Source organism: Ptychodera flava, chromosome 4, assembly GCF_041260155.1.
Source record: "Ptychodera flava strain L36383 chromosome 4, AS_Pfla_20210202, whole genome shotgun sequence".
Lineage (NCBI taxonomy): Eukaryota > Metazoa > Hemichordata > Enteropneusta > Ptychoderidae > Ptychodera > Ptychodera flava.
Window position 1 is genome coordinate 31372924 of NC_091931.1, and position 14098 is coordinate 31387021.

At 40.9% G+C, this 14098-nt stretch overlaps 1 protein-coding gene across 6 annotated transcripts in view; it reads right to left on the reverse strand.

Moving 5' to 3' along the window:
* Positions 1-14098, reverse strand: part of LOC139131486 (uncharacterized) — a 102562-nt gene that overhangs the window by 21596 nt on the left and 66868 nt on the right. Inside the window, exon 1 of one of the 6 annotated variants that reach the window (XM_070697555.1) lies at positions 11867-12235. The exons of 4 other annotated variants lie outside the window; for them this stretch is intronic. In XM_070697555.1, the coding sequence (XP_070553656.1) occupies positions 11867-11946 (80 nt within the window). In that variant the 5' untranslated portion in view covers positions 11947-12235. Of the gene's footprint in view, positions 1-6138; positions 6922-11866; positions 12236-14098 lie in introns of those variants that run through there. One more of the 6 variants, XM_070697552.1, reaches the window with a different exon arrangement.

Consider the following 14098-nt stretch of genomic DNA (forward strand, 5'->3'; position numbering starts at 1 on the left):
ACATAATACCAGATTGTTAGCCAGACAATCGGGCAAAGAATGTCACCTTGTAATCCCCTCAGGAATGTAACCTTGACATCCCTTCTTTCTTTCTTTGAATGGTTCAGTCTGTAGGCATGCGGGTAAGGCAATCTTGTTCCATTCTACTTCAGGTGTGATAAGTGTAAAATAATTGGACACTTTGATAAGATATTTCAACCACACTTGCAAGGAACCACAAACGCCATCACTTATTTGATGTATTATGCTTTCTTTTGACCAGAAACGGCTGACTGGTCAGGTCTTTGTCGTTGAAAAGAGCTCGACAATAAAAACTGTTTACTAAATCGAGGAGCAAAAATCAATATCCTCAGGGTTATTCCACGGCTCTGCATTTATCGTAAATATTTTAAAACGTAAACGTTACAGTTGACCTCAATTATATGTAGCTATTTTTGAGAACATACAGGGGTGGGGGCTTTCCTGTTTACCAGCAGTAAAATCTGATTTTTTTATTTGTAGACATCGATTATTTCAGCATGGGGAAAAAACAAGAACAATACAGTTGCTAGCAAGCAGACCATCCTGAAAGGATCACTCACTACCTATGTGGAATGTAAATGAAAAAGCTTGAAAAAGCAGCGTGATATTTGTCAACGTCATGTACCAAAACACTTTTCTTGCGGCTTGTCAAACCTAAAATCAACATTTGCTCTGAAGAAAGAACAGAACAAAAACTGACGTCCAAATTCAGGCCTCTTGTCTCCAGACCTTGTCGGCAGTTCTGTCAACCTCTCCCCCCACTTGTATTTCAACCCTAACAGTTACCAGTTTTTTGTTGGTTGTGCATTCCAGTCACTCGACAGCCGTTTTAAAAAAAATCTCTGCAGTTGAATGTACACAGCACACTCGTGTTAAACCGAAAAGCTCCAGAACTGGTAAGTATTCATTCAAAGTGCATTAGTGACCAAGTACATCAGGTTGGAATTTTCACATCTGCCCTATTTTTTATTTGTCAAATTTGACAGACTCTCTCAATGAGAGTGTTTAGTAACAGGAGATATTTGTGAAGCGTGGGGGTATAACAGCGGACCTGACCCTGGTAACAGATGCCTGAATCATGAAGCAAACCAGCCTGGAAAGAAGATGCCGGCCAACAGAAAAAAATTGTTCACATCAATGTGTTCATTTGAGCCAGAGAGAATTAGTTACAGATAACCTTCCCATCCCTGCATGCAAGTATACATTGTGCAACCAAATCATTGAACACAATGAGAAAACACCACTTTTGAGTGGTTCAAGGGTTCCAGATTTGCACAAAAGGGGGGATGAACACCAATTGGATGTATGTATTAACCATCCTGTGCTTTCCAAAATCATAAAACCAGCAGGAAATCAAACGTTCTGAATTATTTATTTTGCACACAGAAATGAAATTTTTTTTTCCTTAGTGACTTTTTTGCATACAAGCCACCTTTTCTCAAAACGGGAAATCAGACATTGAGTACAACTCGGCAGCCTCAAGCTTGTCAACCGAGAAAGGTGCACAGGTCAATCGACCATATAAGAACTGGACACCATGATTGAATGCGACACTTGGAGAGGAAATTTGGTCAGACGGTGACAAAAGAAGGCGGTAACAATTAAAGCTCTTCCATCCTTTCATATTGTGCAAGATTTGCGAGTAAATCTTCTATGTTCAGCCGAGCAATGGACACAACTGTCCAATTAAGATACAGCCATAGAAAAAGTACTTTTCTCTCTCTCGTCTTGTATTCTTGAAAAAAAAATTGGCCACAGACATAAAGGGACAATTACCATTTACAAAAATATTTCAGAACTATTCAAGTGTGACAATCTTCTGTGTGAAACTTTTAAAGGTGAAGTTAAACACCCGTGATGAAGTGGTATACCTAATGGGGTGGCAACTTATTTCAACCCCAAAAGGAAATTTTTTTCTGTTTTGTTTTTTTAACATGTCAGCACCTCATGCTGTTCTTCAGGAATCTGTTTTGTTAAGAAAATGGACAAAGTCAATGTCAGTCATGTCTTGGACACATTTAAGTATCTGTGAGACTGCTGAGGGCTCCTGAAGTGTGAGGAGAAAAGGGTAGAAGAAAGGATGGATCGTTTTAAGAGAGAGTCATTCTAACACAAGAATGCACCACTTTCAACTGCACAACTCACAGGTCAGGGGAGAAGAGCATTTATCCCGAATAATACTCCGACTGGTGAACAGCAGATGCAAGGACAATCAGCAGGCACAAAGAGACTGACGATGCTCTGTTAATAGCCGCCAAGATGAAGGAAATATAGGTCTTAAAGAGCCGATCAAAATGACACTGGTGAGAAATGCAGAACCGAGGGCCCTAATAAAAAAAGAAAAAACGGTTACCCTTTGTGGAAAGGAACACACGCACCAAAGCCGGTGTCCTCATTCCTATCTTCTGTCAAGGCAACCAACTTTTTATTTTCCCAAGACACATACTTCACACTCCGAAATTGCTTTGCAGTCAACCAGTGCTTTTAGACAGGACAGACATCATTTCAAGGCTGTAAATGTGTCAGGAATATCCATCTCATTTGTGGTGAATGTTGAGAAGTCTTGGTCAGTTTATAAATCCTATCGTAAACTTTGTTTTAGATAAGTATTAGTCGGTAGTTGTGAAGTACTTGGTGGGGAAACATTACCACCACTGTATCACCTTGGCACTAGTCAGAGAGCAAACAATTCTCAGGACACTGGGTCATGTAGCAGGGTCTTTGCAACGCCTTGACTCTGCCAGTTTCCTGAGAGACGGACACTGCTTGATGCGTGACGTTTCAATATTTACCGACAACAAGTTCGTTCAGGTGAAGTACGCCTTAAAAAAATACAAAGTTCAACACGGAGTCAGTGACGGGCCCGTGCCACCAATCAATCAAACCGGCCAATGCCAGTTGACATGACAGATGCGTTTCAAAATGGAGAGCTGACAACAGACCAAAAGGGTTATTTTGATATCCATCAACCAATTCGATTTTACAAATATTTTCCTTCTCCGTATAAGCAGCCTCTGTGTACCAGTTTTGATGCAACATTTAATACTGCAAGAGGTTTGCCTGTCTTGGTAACGCTGGTCAAGTTTTCAAAATTTGTGACTTTGCACATATTGCCATTTCCTCTTTTTTCACTTTCAGATTGTTTAATTTTTATACTCAGAAATCTTTTCCTCATATCTGTAAACAGACTTTGGGCCCATAGAGGGTTACCAAAGGTCATAAAATGTTGAGATAAAGCTAATAAGATGAGCAAGTTCAAGTGCAGTCGATAAATTCAAAAAAATGTCTCCATGGAAACATTTACTGACTCAAATGCACTGTTCAGGTTGTTTCTGAGGGTTGGACAGTGAGCCTGATACAAAATTGGTGCAACAAACTGACTCAACCCTAGCTTCCTGAAAAGTTGGTACAATCCTGTCTTTTTTTGAATGGAGTAGTCAGACCGATGTACCAACATGTGGGACTGAGGGGTTGGCGATCTATACATGTACATGTATTTTGATGTTTTGAGGTATTTAAACGATAGTATGCAGAATATTTTTTTCTGGTAGCCAACATTCAGTTCTTTCCCTCCACTCCCTTAGTAAAGGTGGAGGGGAATAACAGAAACTACTCATCCAGATACCACCGGTGTTTTCACAGCAGAAAGCATAACACATTCACGAAATTGGGGTTTTGACCCCAAAACACCCTCCAGGTACAGCAAGGTGAGGATCTCGCGCCAACAAGTGTTCTATTGTGAGAAAGGAATGGGACCACACAGAAACCAATGGACACTGCAATATCAGAGTGCAGAGTGATTGAGAGGCGAGATCGGAGCACCATGACCTCAACTTGACAGATGGAGAATGTTCAAGGCAGTTTTGTAAATTGTGTAATTTACACAATGTGGATTTAAGTAAATGGAGGCTGATGTCTTTCCATTCAGCGGATTTCCAGTGACTGGCTTCAAAAGTTAATTCATCACCCTGGCTATGCTGAGAATTTTCCTTTATTTTGACTTCTCAAACAAAGGTTTGACTCAACGGCGGACACACTGCTGCGCTTCGCTGAGGATCCCTCTACTGGCAGAAAAGGGAGAGGACAGACGGGGAAAGAAATGCAACCGACTGTCCCTCTAAAGAGGCCCAACCATCTATTTTGCAAATATTTGTCTTTGGTCAAAGTTCAGAGATTATAATTTAGGCTGGTTTAAGTGTTTAGAAAATGGAAAATGTACCAAACGAAAATTCAGCTTATTTCCTCAAAGATTATTTGTGAGTCATGGAGTTGTAATGAGTTGGTCACCTTTATGTTATTACAAGAAATGATCTGAGTTTCTGCCGAATGTAAACCTGTCTTGGCTTATCTGATTTACACAAAGTGGCCAACCAGTATTTGCGTAGTCTAGTTTTACAACTAGGTTCCTTGGAAGCTTGCTATTTTTTTTCTCCAGACCAGGTGGAGGATCAAATCTCCAGAGCATGTGGTCAAATGTCTACTGCATCATAGGTGACTCGCGCCGCCAACAAAGGACGAAACGTAGAGGAATGAAAACAAATCAGCTTTCTTGAAAACACCTGCTGTATCCAATCATGGTGCGGGAATGAAGCCATTGAAACTGTAGAGGACCCGTTGCATTACAACCTAAACAGACAGACTGTGGCGCAAGTGTCTAAATTGGCTTCACCTACACTTGTCTCGCAAGATGATAGCCACAGGCGCACCCACTTCACAAAAAAATATCGAAGGAGGACATTCTTTTCTCTCCTGAAGAACTGCTTTGCTGTGACTTCAAGTACTGAGGGAAAAAACACGGAGAGAGCCCCCTGGTGCTTGTGAAGTAGAATGCAGGAAGTGTAATTTTTTTTTCCAAACTGGGTAGGACAACAGGACTGATGAGAGGACAGCTGTTAAGAGGTGTTAAAGGCTTAAAAGGGCTTCAAAGGCAGGATGTCGCTGTCAGAAGACTGATACAAGAACCTTGCCTGAGTTGTCTGTTATTCAAATACTGTAATGTTGCACACACTGTACTGGGAAATTACCTCAAAAAGACACGACACATTTACACTCCAAAAATAAAAAAAGTTCATATGATGAAGTTTACCACTTGAAACACTCGACACAAAGATTCTTATTTTTAGTAATGGTGTTGTTATCTATAGCTACTGCAGCAATTTTGAATCACGTTCCCTCCACCGTGTATGAATGAATAATTTTGCAACAAATGCTACTTTTTTGAAATATATATCAAAAGAAAAATGGGCATTAAAAGTTAAATGTTAAAATGTGTTTTGACTTCAAGTTAATATTGTTGGATATGGAATGTTATGTCTATTAGATTTTGTGATATTTGTGTGGGCAAACAAAACTGGCGAATTCCGTCACGTTTCCCAATACCTTTTATTTGACAGAAGGGGCTGGACACTGAGATAATGGGGTTCCCCCTAGAGATAGCTAAGACTTTGAAACCAATTACATCATCAAAATCGTTACATTATCAACAGACTTTCCCATTGTCATTCTTTCTCTCGCTGGATGGCAAATTACAGCGTTGTTAACAACACTTCCGCGATCAAATCGAAAGGAACACCACCAAGAATTTCAGAACAAAAAACCTACGACTTTGTAACCTTTTTTGTGAGAGTGTGAAAGCCAACTCCACAATGGATCCAATTGTGTTGTTTAAAGTTTTCAATTGGGGGTGGGTAGATCACAGAAGAAATCACTGACTAACTTTCCTTAGAACTACATCATCATTCAGCATGTGAAACCACCTCTGTCTATCCGTGAAGGGGGGGTGACAAATGCGGTATCGGCAAGCCTTTCTTCTTGGAAACGTTTGTTTTCTATCTGGCTCTTACTTCCACTGAATTTTAAAACTATATTTTTTTTTCAATGAAAGATGTGCACCACAAATGATTTGCCCCAAAGGTGGTGTATCTTTTTTTTTCAGATAACATCTCTCAACTCAAGAGGCATGACATTCTTCTCTTCAAGGTTATCTGAGCTTGTTTGCTGAAACATGCCGAGTGGCTCTTGTGTCTTGCTCACCTGCTTATGTAACATCAACAACAATTGCCGGGCAATTTTCAGGAAGGCGAAGAAAATCAACAGCCCTCCAGAAAACATCCATACCTGAATTGCTTCCTTTTCTTTGGAATGTACGGCTTCTTTTCCGTGTTGTTGTTGTTTTCTTCCACGGCGTTGGTCTTCTGCACGATCTGCCGGACATAGCCAGAGCGGATGAGACCAGGTGATTTCAGATCCTTATCCATTGTGGGATCCTGTCTCTCCGGGAGATCAAAACTGACAAAATCACTGCCGGATCTACTGAAGTATGCGGCTATTGTCCAGTAGGGCCGTACAGGTACTTATCCAGTAGCTGCCAAGTATTTCTGTCCTTTTTTTCCCCACTCAGAACACAGAGAACCCGATATCCTCTCCTACCATTGTTTCGAAAACTGGTAAAACTGACTCCTCCAGAAGTGTTCTTGCTCACACACTCTCAACACAGTCACGTATGCACATGTGCATCAGCTGTACGTAGGCAGGTCCAATGTCCACAAGACAGGTATGCTGTGACTTTTTGTCTCCAAACAACTTGACAGTCACTGGCCCTTTTGTATGACCCAATCTGCAGAATGACATAAGGACTTGCCCACGTCACCACTGCAACCATCAGACAGGGAACCGTGCTCTCAGTGAAACAAGCATTCCAGCAGGCATTAACTCTCCTTTAAGTCATGGCTGGTTGAAAAGAAAATATGTACCTTCTGATACACACACACACGCCAAGGTATGCACAAAGGGCAAAACTCAGTCACACAATGACTTCCAACTCCTTGTACAGATTCAGGGGCCAGGGGGCATTACCATGAAGGCTGGCCACTGCAGAGCACCAGATTCGAAGTCCACACTGAGGAGAGTCCGGGGAAACTGAATACTTTGTTCTGTACAGTCAGGGGTCATATGAATAGCAGGAAGGTATGTCCTACCTGTCACAGGGTGTTAATTGATCTACAATCTTCCAATAAAGTAAACAGGAGTTACTCAGACCAATCTCGGAATAAAAGCTTCATTCATTACGGCCACTGTACATGTGAGAAGGGCAGTGGTAATAAATGCAGTGAAAAACAAGCAAGTAAATTGTTCTGAGAAGCAGCGACCGCTTTTCAGAGTAGATGCGGGGAATTCCATGCTGGACCCTCCAAAAATACTTGCCATTCCTCAAGACAGAGGGTGCACTCTCTAGTTTTGTTGAAAGCCAGGCAAGGCTTATTGTTGGCAAATAGAAGAGGAATTAGACCGCAATGAAAACTTGTGAGGGATACTCACAGGACAGCAAACCCCCTCAAAGGAGAATGGATCATTCCGATTGAGTGGCACACTCTAACCTGACTTAACAAACACCTGTGATCACTGATAACAATTTGAGAGAAGTTATAAATTTTCCCCTTCTTGAGTTACCTTGGTGTGAATGAGTGGGTACTTAGAGCAGCATTGAAGTGTATAAAGCAGTATAGTCTCAAACACTGCTATCACGGTTCATCCACATGGTCCTAATAACAGGTGGGCCTCTACACCACCCATTAATTTTCTGGCGCTTGAACCAGGACAAGAGGCCAGACGCTCTTCTCGGCAATTTCAATCATGACATGGAAGTGTAATATGATTGCAGGCTTTGTGTGCAAAATCCCTCAACCATTTACCGATGAGACAAAATTGCATCATGGGTCATGATGAATCTGTTATTGGGACACAATCACTGATTAAATGTCGTGGGTTTTGTTTCAGTGAATGAAGAGATGCCATCCCTTCACACTGATGCCATCCTCGAAAACTGTGGTCATGCCACAATCTGACCAAAAAACTACAACCGCATGTTCAAGGCAGGTGACTTGTGATGTCAGTGACCTGAGCCTGCAGCACCAAAGCTTCAAAGATGACTTACTCAAGATGACATACTCATCCATAGTTTCAGTACACACTACTGTGACAAGTTCCATCACAAACTGATGGCAACTGCTTTTACCACCGCTATTTTCATTGATTGTCTTCATCACCACATCATTTATTTGCTTTGAATCAGCTGTTTTGGCTATGAGGTTTTCTCACACACCACAAACCTTTTCCCCCGTTATCTGCCATTTTTAGCAACACCACAAAACTATCAAGAACTAAACAACCCAGAGGAAATGACACACTTTGACAAATATGGAAGGGTATATGATTGGCTTCAGTACAGTAAGGGTTAAACCTTATTATCATCATCATCGGCCAAGGCTTGTTTACGATGGTGCCTTTTCCCTCAAGCAAAGCCAGACAAATAAACAACACACAAGCTTCAAATTAACAATATAGTTCACTAAGTGGCTGAGAATGCTTACACAAACGGTCCTGCGCCATGAAAAGCGTTTGATCAAAAATTCTCAGACCCATACGCATGACTTGGCTCTGTTTTGAAAGCTTTTCATCCGATGTTCTTGGAGAAACTGGACCTCCCGTAGACAACAATGTCATTGTTTCGAGACGCTAAACTTATGTTTAAAAAAGAAAAGACTGACTTGGAATGTGTTGTCAATAAGACATATGATGAGAAAGCTAAGTCCTTTTGTAGAAGACATTTCAGTGCTGGTAGGAACAGATGCTTCCTTTCCCAGGCTGAGATTTCACAAGCGTTTTTTCGCTGGAAAAAATTTCACTTAGCCCGGGGCCTGTTTGCAATGTTCACTTGTTTCAAAGAACTTGCATCGCTAGGCGCACACTATGGAAGGTCAGTTACAGCTTCAAGTGAAGCCCGCAGCCTTTGCCAACAATGGTTGCATTCCTGATCTAGTTGATGTGGATGTGCCATGTGCCATCAGAGCAGTTCATTTTGTTTTCTGTTTTGACTAGTTTTAAACTCGACGAGGAGGACTTCCTGTGCAACTGGAAAAAACCCTAATCCACGAAAAAAGGAGAACGCGAATTAGCTTGTTTTATTTTGTGTCAGTGTGACATTTTTAGAAGCAGACGAACCGATCAATTTGATCCTGACAGTTCATCTTATTGTTCACTTGAAAACATTCAAATTTTTACACTTGTTCAGCAGGAAACAGGTTGTTTCTGGACTGATGCTTTTATTGTTTTTCTGCTTTCTAAGGACAAGTTGCATTCACATGCCACTACCTCATCCGACATTGTTTCTCTCCGTTCCTCTGAATGACACCAGATGGTAAACCTACTTTTCCGGTAAGTGACTGAATTATCTAAAAATATAAATACCCTTGGCAGGTTTCCCTAAATCGTTTTGTAAAACCTGAAAGAGCTCTGATATTTTAAGTGATGAGAATGACGGCTACTCGTTGAAGACAATGACTTCCGTACAATGAACGTATGAAAATGATCCTTGAGCCCTTGAGATTGAACAATGGCCAAGTCTACACAAATCACTGCAGAACTACGAGGCAAAATGTATCCACAGCTTAATAGTGCAGCAGGCTTTAGACCATTATCAGCAACTTTCACAATATAGTTTCTGATCTCAAATCAGAAGTCCTACAGGTTTCACACATACGAAGCCATGGAATGTCAAAATTTGCAAAGGGGGGAGAAAGGCGCCAGTTTTCAAGGCGTCACACCTCTTCACTCCTAGCTGTCAGTCAAATGACATCAAAACAGGAAGTGAAAGGCATTGTCTTCGCTGGAATTCTACAGAAGCGTGACTTACAAATGCCAACAGACAGAACACACTCAACTTTCACCTAAAGTTGGCACAATCTGATTAGACATATCTAGATAGCTCAGATTTAAAGTTCACGCATTGAATACCAAATTCGACTAGCAGAGACCACCCGATTAGCCAACAGATGAATACAAATTCGATAAAAAGAGCGTTACTACGGTGAAGTTTGGCCTCCCTTTTGATTCTCAAATACTGGGTAAAATATTTAAATTTAAGCAAACAAGATTAACATTCCTCTCACAAAAAATCTAATCTTTCACCGACAGCACATGGCCAATTATCTTCCCTTGTTATTTTTCCTTGCTACTCAACACCTCATCAAAGGGGATTGCGTATTTGCTCAATATATATAAAGTCAAATATTCACGAAAACTGCGGTATTCAGAGGAAGGTTAAATTTCAATTTACAGTATAAATGAAAGAATGATTTCAGAACAAGGCCTTAGGGGCTGCTGCAAGCAAAAATATGAGTGTTACAACTGTGTTTTACTTTTTTGTCTCTGATTTTTTTTTGAGTCAGCAAGGGCAAATCAAAACTACGAAGGTTTACAGCAATCTTAAAGAGAGAACGGGGAACATTCAGCCCCGGTCCTGAAACAAAATCAACCTATCAAACATCTACAAAGAAAAGTTGTTCCTGGTGTTCAAACGACAGCCGGACAACAATTCAACAGCTTGCAATTTAAATGTTTTTTAAAAAAGACCTATTAACCTGCCAATCACACGACAGTCTGAAAGGCTGGGCGCTGCCGTTACCTTTTGAATTGAATGGCCTGCTTTGGAAAGTAAGCACACCTTGTAACCTGATATACAACTTACACGCATGGAATTTAAAAGTGCCTTTTTGTCATCCAGATTACTCTACAAGACTGGTAGTCTATTTAGACAACAGGCACTGGGCAGCCCACAGAAACTACCTTATATGGAAAGAGCGGCGTCTGGCATGTAGTTTCGGCATTTTTGGCGGGCACCGATCTTAATTAGACAAAACGAATTGTTGGGTTTTTTTGCCAAAAAAACTCAAAGAATGCACTGCCATTCTTGACAGGAGTATGTCAATTTCACTCTATCCGGGCAAAAATTGTCTTTCCATCTCATCATGTTTTTTTTTATTCCATCCACCCCCATATTAATCAATCAATTTATAAAATGTGTTTTTCACAAACTGTTTTTCAATGTTTACACTATAAACTTATATTGTGCTGATGTAACCATAAAAATACCGATCTAATTTCAACAGTAAATGCGTAATAAATCAAAGTTGAGAAGATGCCAGGAAAAATTTTGTTTGTGTGTTTTTGATGTAAACAAAAATCTACCTGACAATAGCCAGCGTAGCTTAGCTCAACGTCATGGCAGATTCAACATTCACCTTCCTAAATGATCAAAGTGAAATATCTTGACCAAGTTTGTTGCAAGGGTCACTGACCTCTACCCATCACTATCTTTATGAGATCACAAGAAGATTTTAACCCAGAGCAGAAGCCAAACACGGCTGGGAAATTAAATTTCAAAGCAGGGAAAACAATTAACACTCAATGAAAAAGGATCAGGCAAACTACTTGACAAAGGTTTGGGTTTAGTCATCAGATCTAGTTTTTGTTCACAGTGATTGGATAGTTTATGTGGAGATTACGGGGATGATACTCCCACTAGTGTGAAAATATTTCTCTGTGAACTGGCAACAGAGTGAAAAAAAAAACCACCCACTTGCACATTGCAATCTCACTCATAACTACGGTATTGTTCTCTGAGACACTTTTTTAATACAATGGTCTCTGCTGAGATAATTTAACGTGACTATACGAACAAAACATTTGACTTCCAACACAATAAAACTTGGGACACAAGTGGGACAGAGAACGCACTGTACTCTGCTGATTGCCACCGAGTCTTTTTTACTTCCACTGTACTACATGTTGTTTGTCCAACACCTAAAAATCCCTGCAGGCTTGAGTGTTGATGTTTTGAAAATTCTACTTCAAAAGTTGCCAGTTCTGTGGCAAAACAGGGAACGCTTTAATCCCCACTTGGTCCACAGGTCAAACAAACAAGCCATGCGAGTCGTTAACATTTCGTAACACCCATATGAACAGATCCGAGACAAACAAGGTCCCAAACAACAACAAAAATCCCTACCTCATTTTGTCGGTCAACCGGGCCACCAGAAGTGCCACGGCGACGTGGGAATCAACCTTGTCATTGGTGTCGAGAACCATTGCTGTACGCTAAAACTTCATTCAATGGGCAACGACTCTCTCTTTTCACGATACGCTGATACTGCCTTTTTGGAATACCATACAGCGGTGTGATACCGATGTTCCCGGCTGTCAGCTTTCTCGTAAACTGAACCAGTTTACAGTACTCCACCTTCGTTATATACGGGGAAATCCTTGAGGCTGGGCTTAGGGGTCTCCAGAGGTCCCTTCAATGACGTTGGTCAATACAATACTGGACAATGCTATAGAACCCTCTCTCTCTTTATACCCGTTGACTGCATATCAAATCAACATTCAAAAAAATTTCGAGTTATTTAGTGTTGGACAGGAAGTACTTGGAGAGGACGTTCTGATGGTTTGTCACCTGGGTGAAAATGTCAATAACTCAGGAAATTTCGGTCAACAACACGCCAGAAACTGGACTTTGTCTCCTTCGGAAGTACTTATGGGCAAGTGACCGATCCAATCTTCATGAAAAAAAAACAACAATCAAATGAGACCAGGTGACCTGCATACGCATAGCTAACATTTCAAGTCGTTGACCCTAACCCAGGTAACTCAAGTTCTTTGACTCAGAGAGGTGCATGTAAACAGTAGACCTGAGCAACAAGGTCAAATACCTCTGCGGCGTAACCGAGTGAGAAAATAGAACAGCGGAATATTGCATTACTTCATAGTCTGGTGCCAATACTCCATGGCGGAAACACGCACACAAAAAAAGGTACGAAAAACGAGAGCGTACCTGGGTAGGTCCCAACAGCCAGGAAGGATACGGGGAGGAAAAAGTGAAATGGAATCTCCGAATGCTAGGGTACTCTCTTTCTCAGAGGAAACTATGAGCCAGAAAATTTGAAATGTCCAGTAATTATTCTACCCCATCAGGTGGAGTTCCTCATGTCCTTTGACCAACAAAACCATGGTTTAACACACCATATCCTTACAAAAGCCGCGTGGCTTGACCTGTCATGTGGGTTAATAAACTCTGACTTTCACATATCACTACTAAGGACAAGTTCAACAGCCACAGGTGTCAGTCTGTACAGGGAACTGTGTGTTGCCGGGGTTTCTTTTTGGAAGAAGCCCTACAAGGGTGGTGTGAGGACACACACCCCTGCTGTCACACAACCACAGATAAACCTCACAGGGGCTTTCAGTAATTACATAAACAAGAGTTGCTAATTACAAAAGTAAACAGGTCGAGGTCAAAAACCTCCGGCTCCACAGTTCAAACTCAGCATGATGTCATACACCAGGGTTTTCAAAATAAACCTTATCTTCATTTTTTTTTGGAGCAGTCACTTTCTGATTGGGTGACATGAGAGCCTATTCTTATTTCTAACCACCATCTGCCCTTGTTTGACCCACACAATGTCTATATCAGATCTTGATTTGGAAACACATGAAAGGGAGAAAACAGGAAATTTGTAAACTGTCCTCACGAACCAAACTATGATAAAAATGTGCCAGAAAGCAATAGGGAAGTAACTTTGTGAGAAACTCTTGCCTCAAAAAAAAGAACTGGGCGATCGTCAATCCATTTGAGAAATCTTAATTCTGATGCGAACTTGGAAAAATCCAAAAAAAACTGTCTCATGGTAGGATTTGATGACGGCTGACAGGGAAAAAATGTCCAAAACTTGTCAGTGAGTGTGTGGCTTGTATATTTGGCACTGGTGGGTACTAACATTATCATGAATGATTTAAGAATAATTGATGCACTTTTAAATGACTGTAAATCCTGCCAAACAGAGAGATTACATTTTCGTTTCTTTGCTAAATAATACTGGTGCAACCTTGCGATCCTGTCTCCTTGTAACAGGTCTTCCTTCAATACGGGTTAAATGACTTCAGAGATTGAAGGTAAATCCAATATTCGCATTTGAAAAGATACGATCATCCGATGAGGGTGTACATTGACCTAGAACAACTGCCCGAAATCCTTTTGCTTTGTCGCAATTGTGTTGAAAAATTGCCAATGCGAGACACAACATGGTACCACAAAGCTCACTACACCATACAATCTTTGAATACAATCCGCCATTCTAAACCCAATTCAAATCTTACCAGTCACCAATAAAACAATTCATTCATTTTTTATTTTTCATTTACAAATGTCAGCACATCCCACTGGTATAAAAAGTGTTGGCGGTGG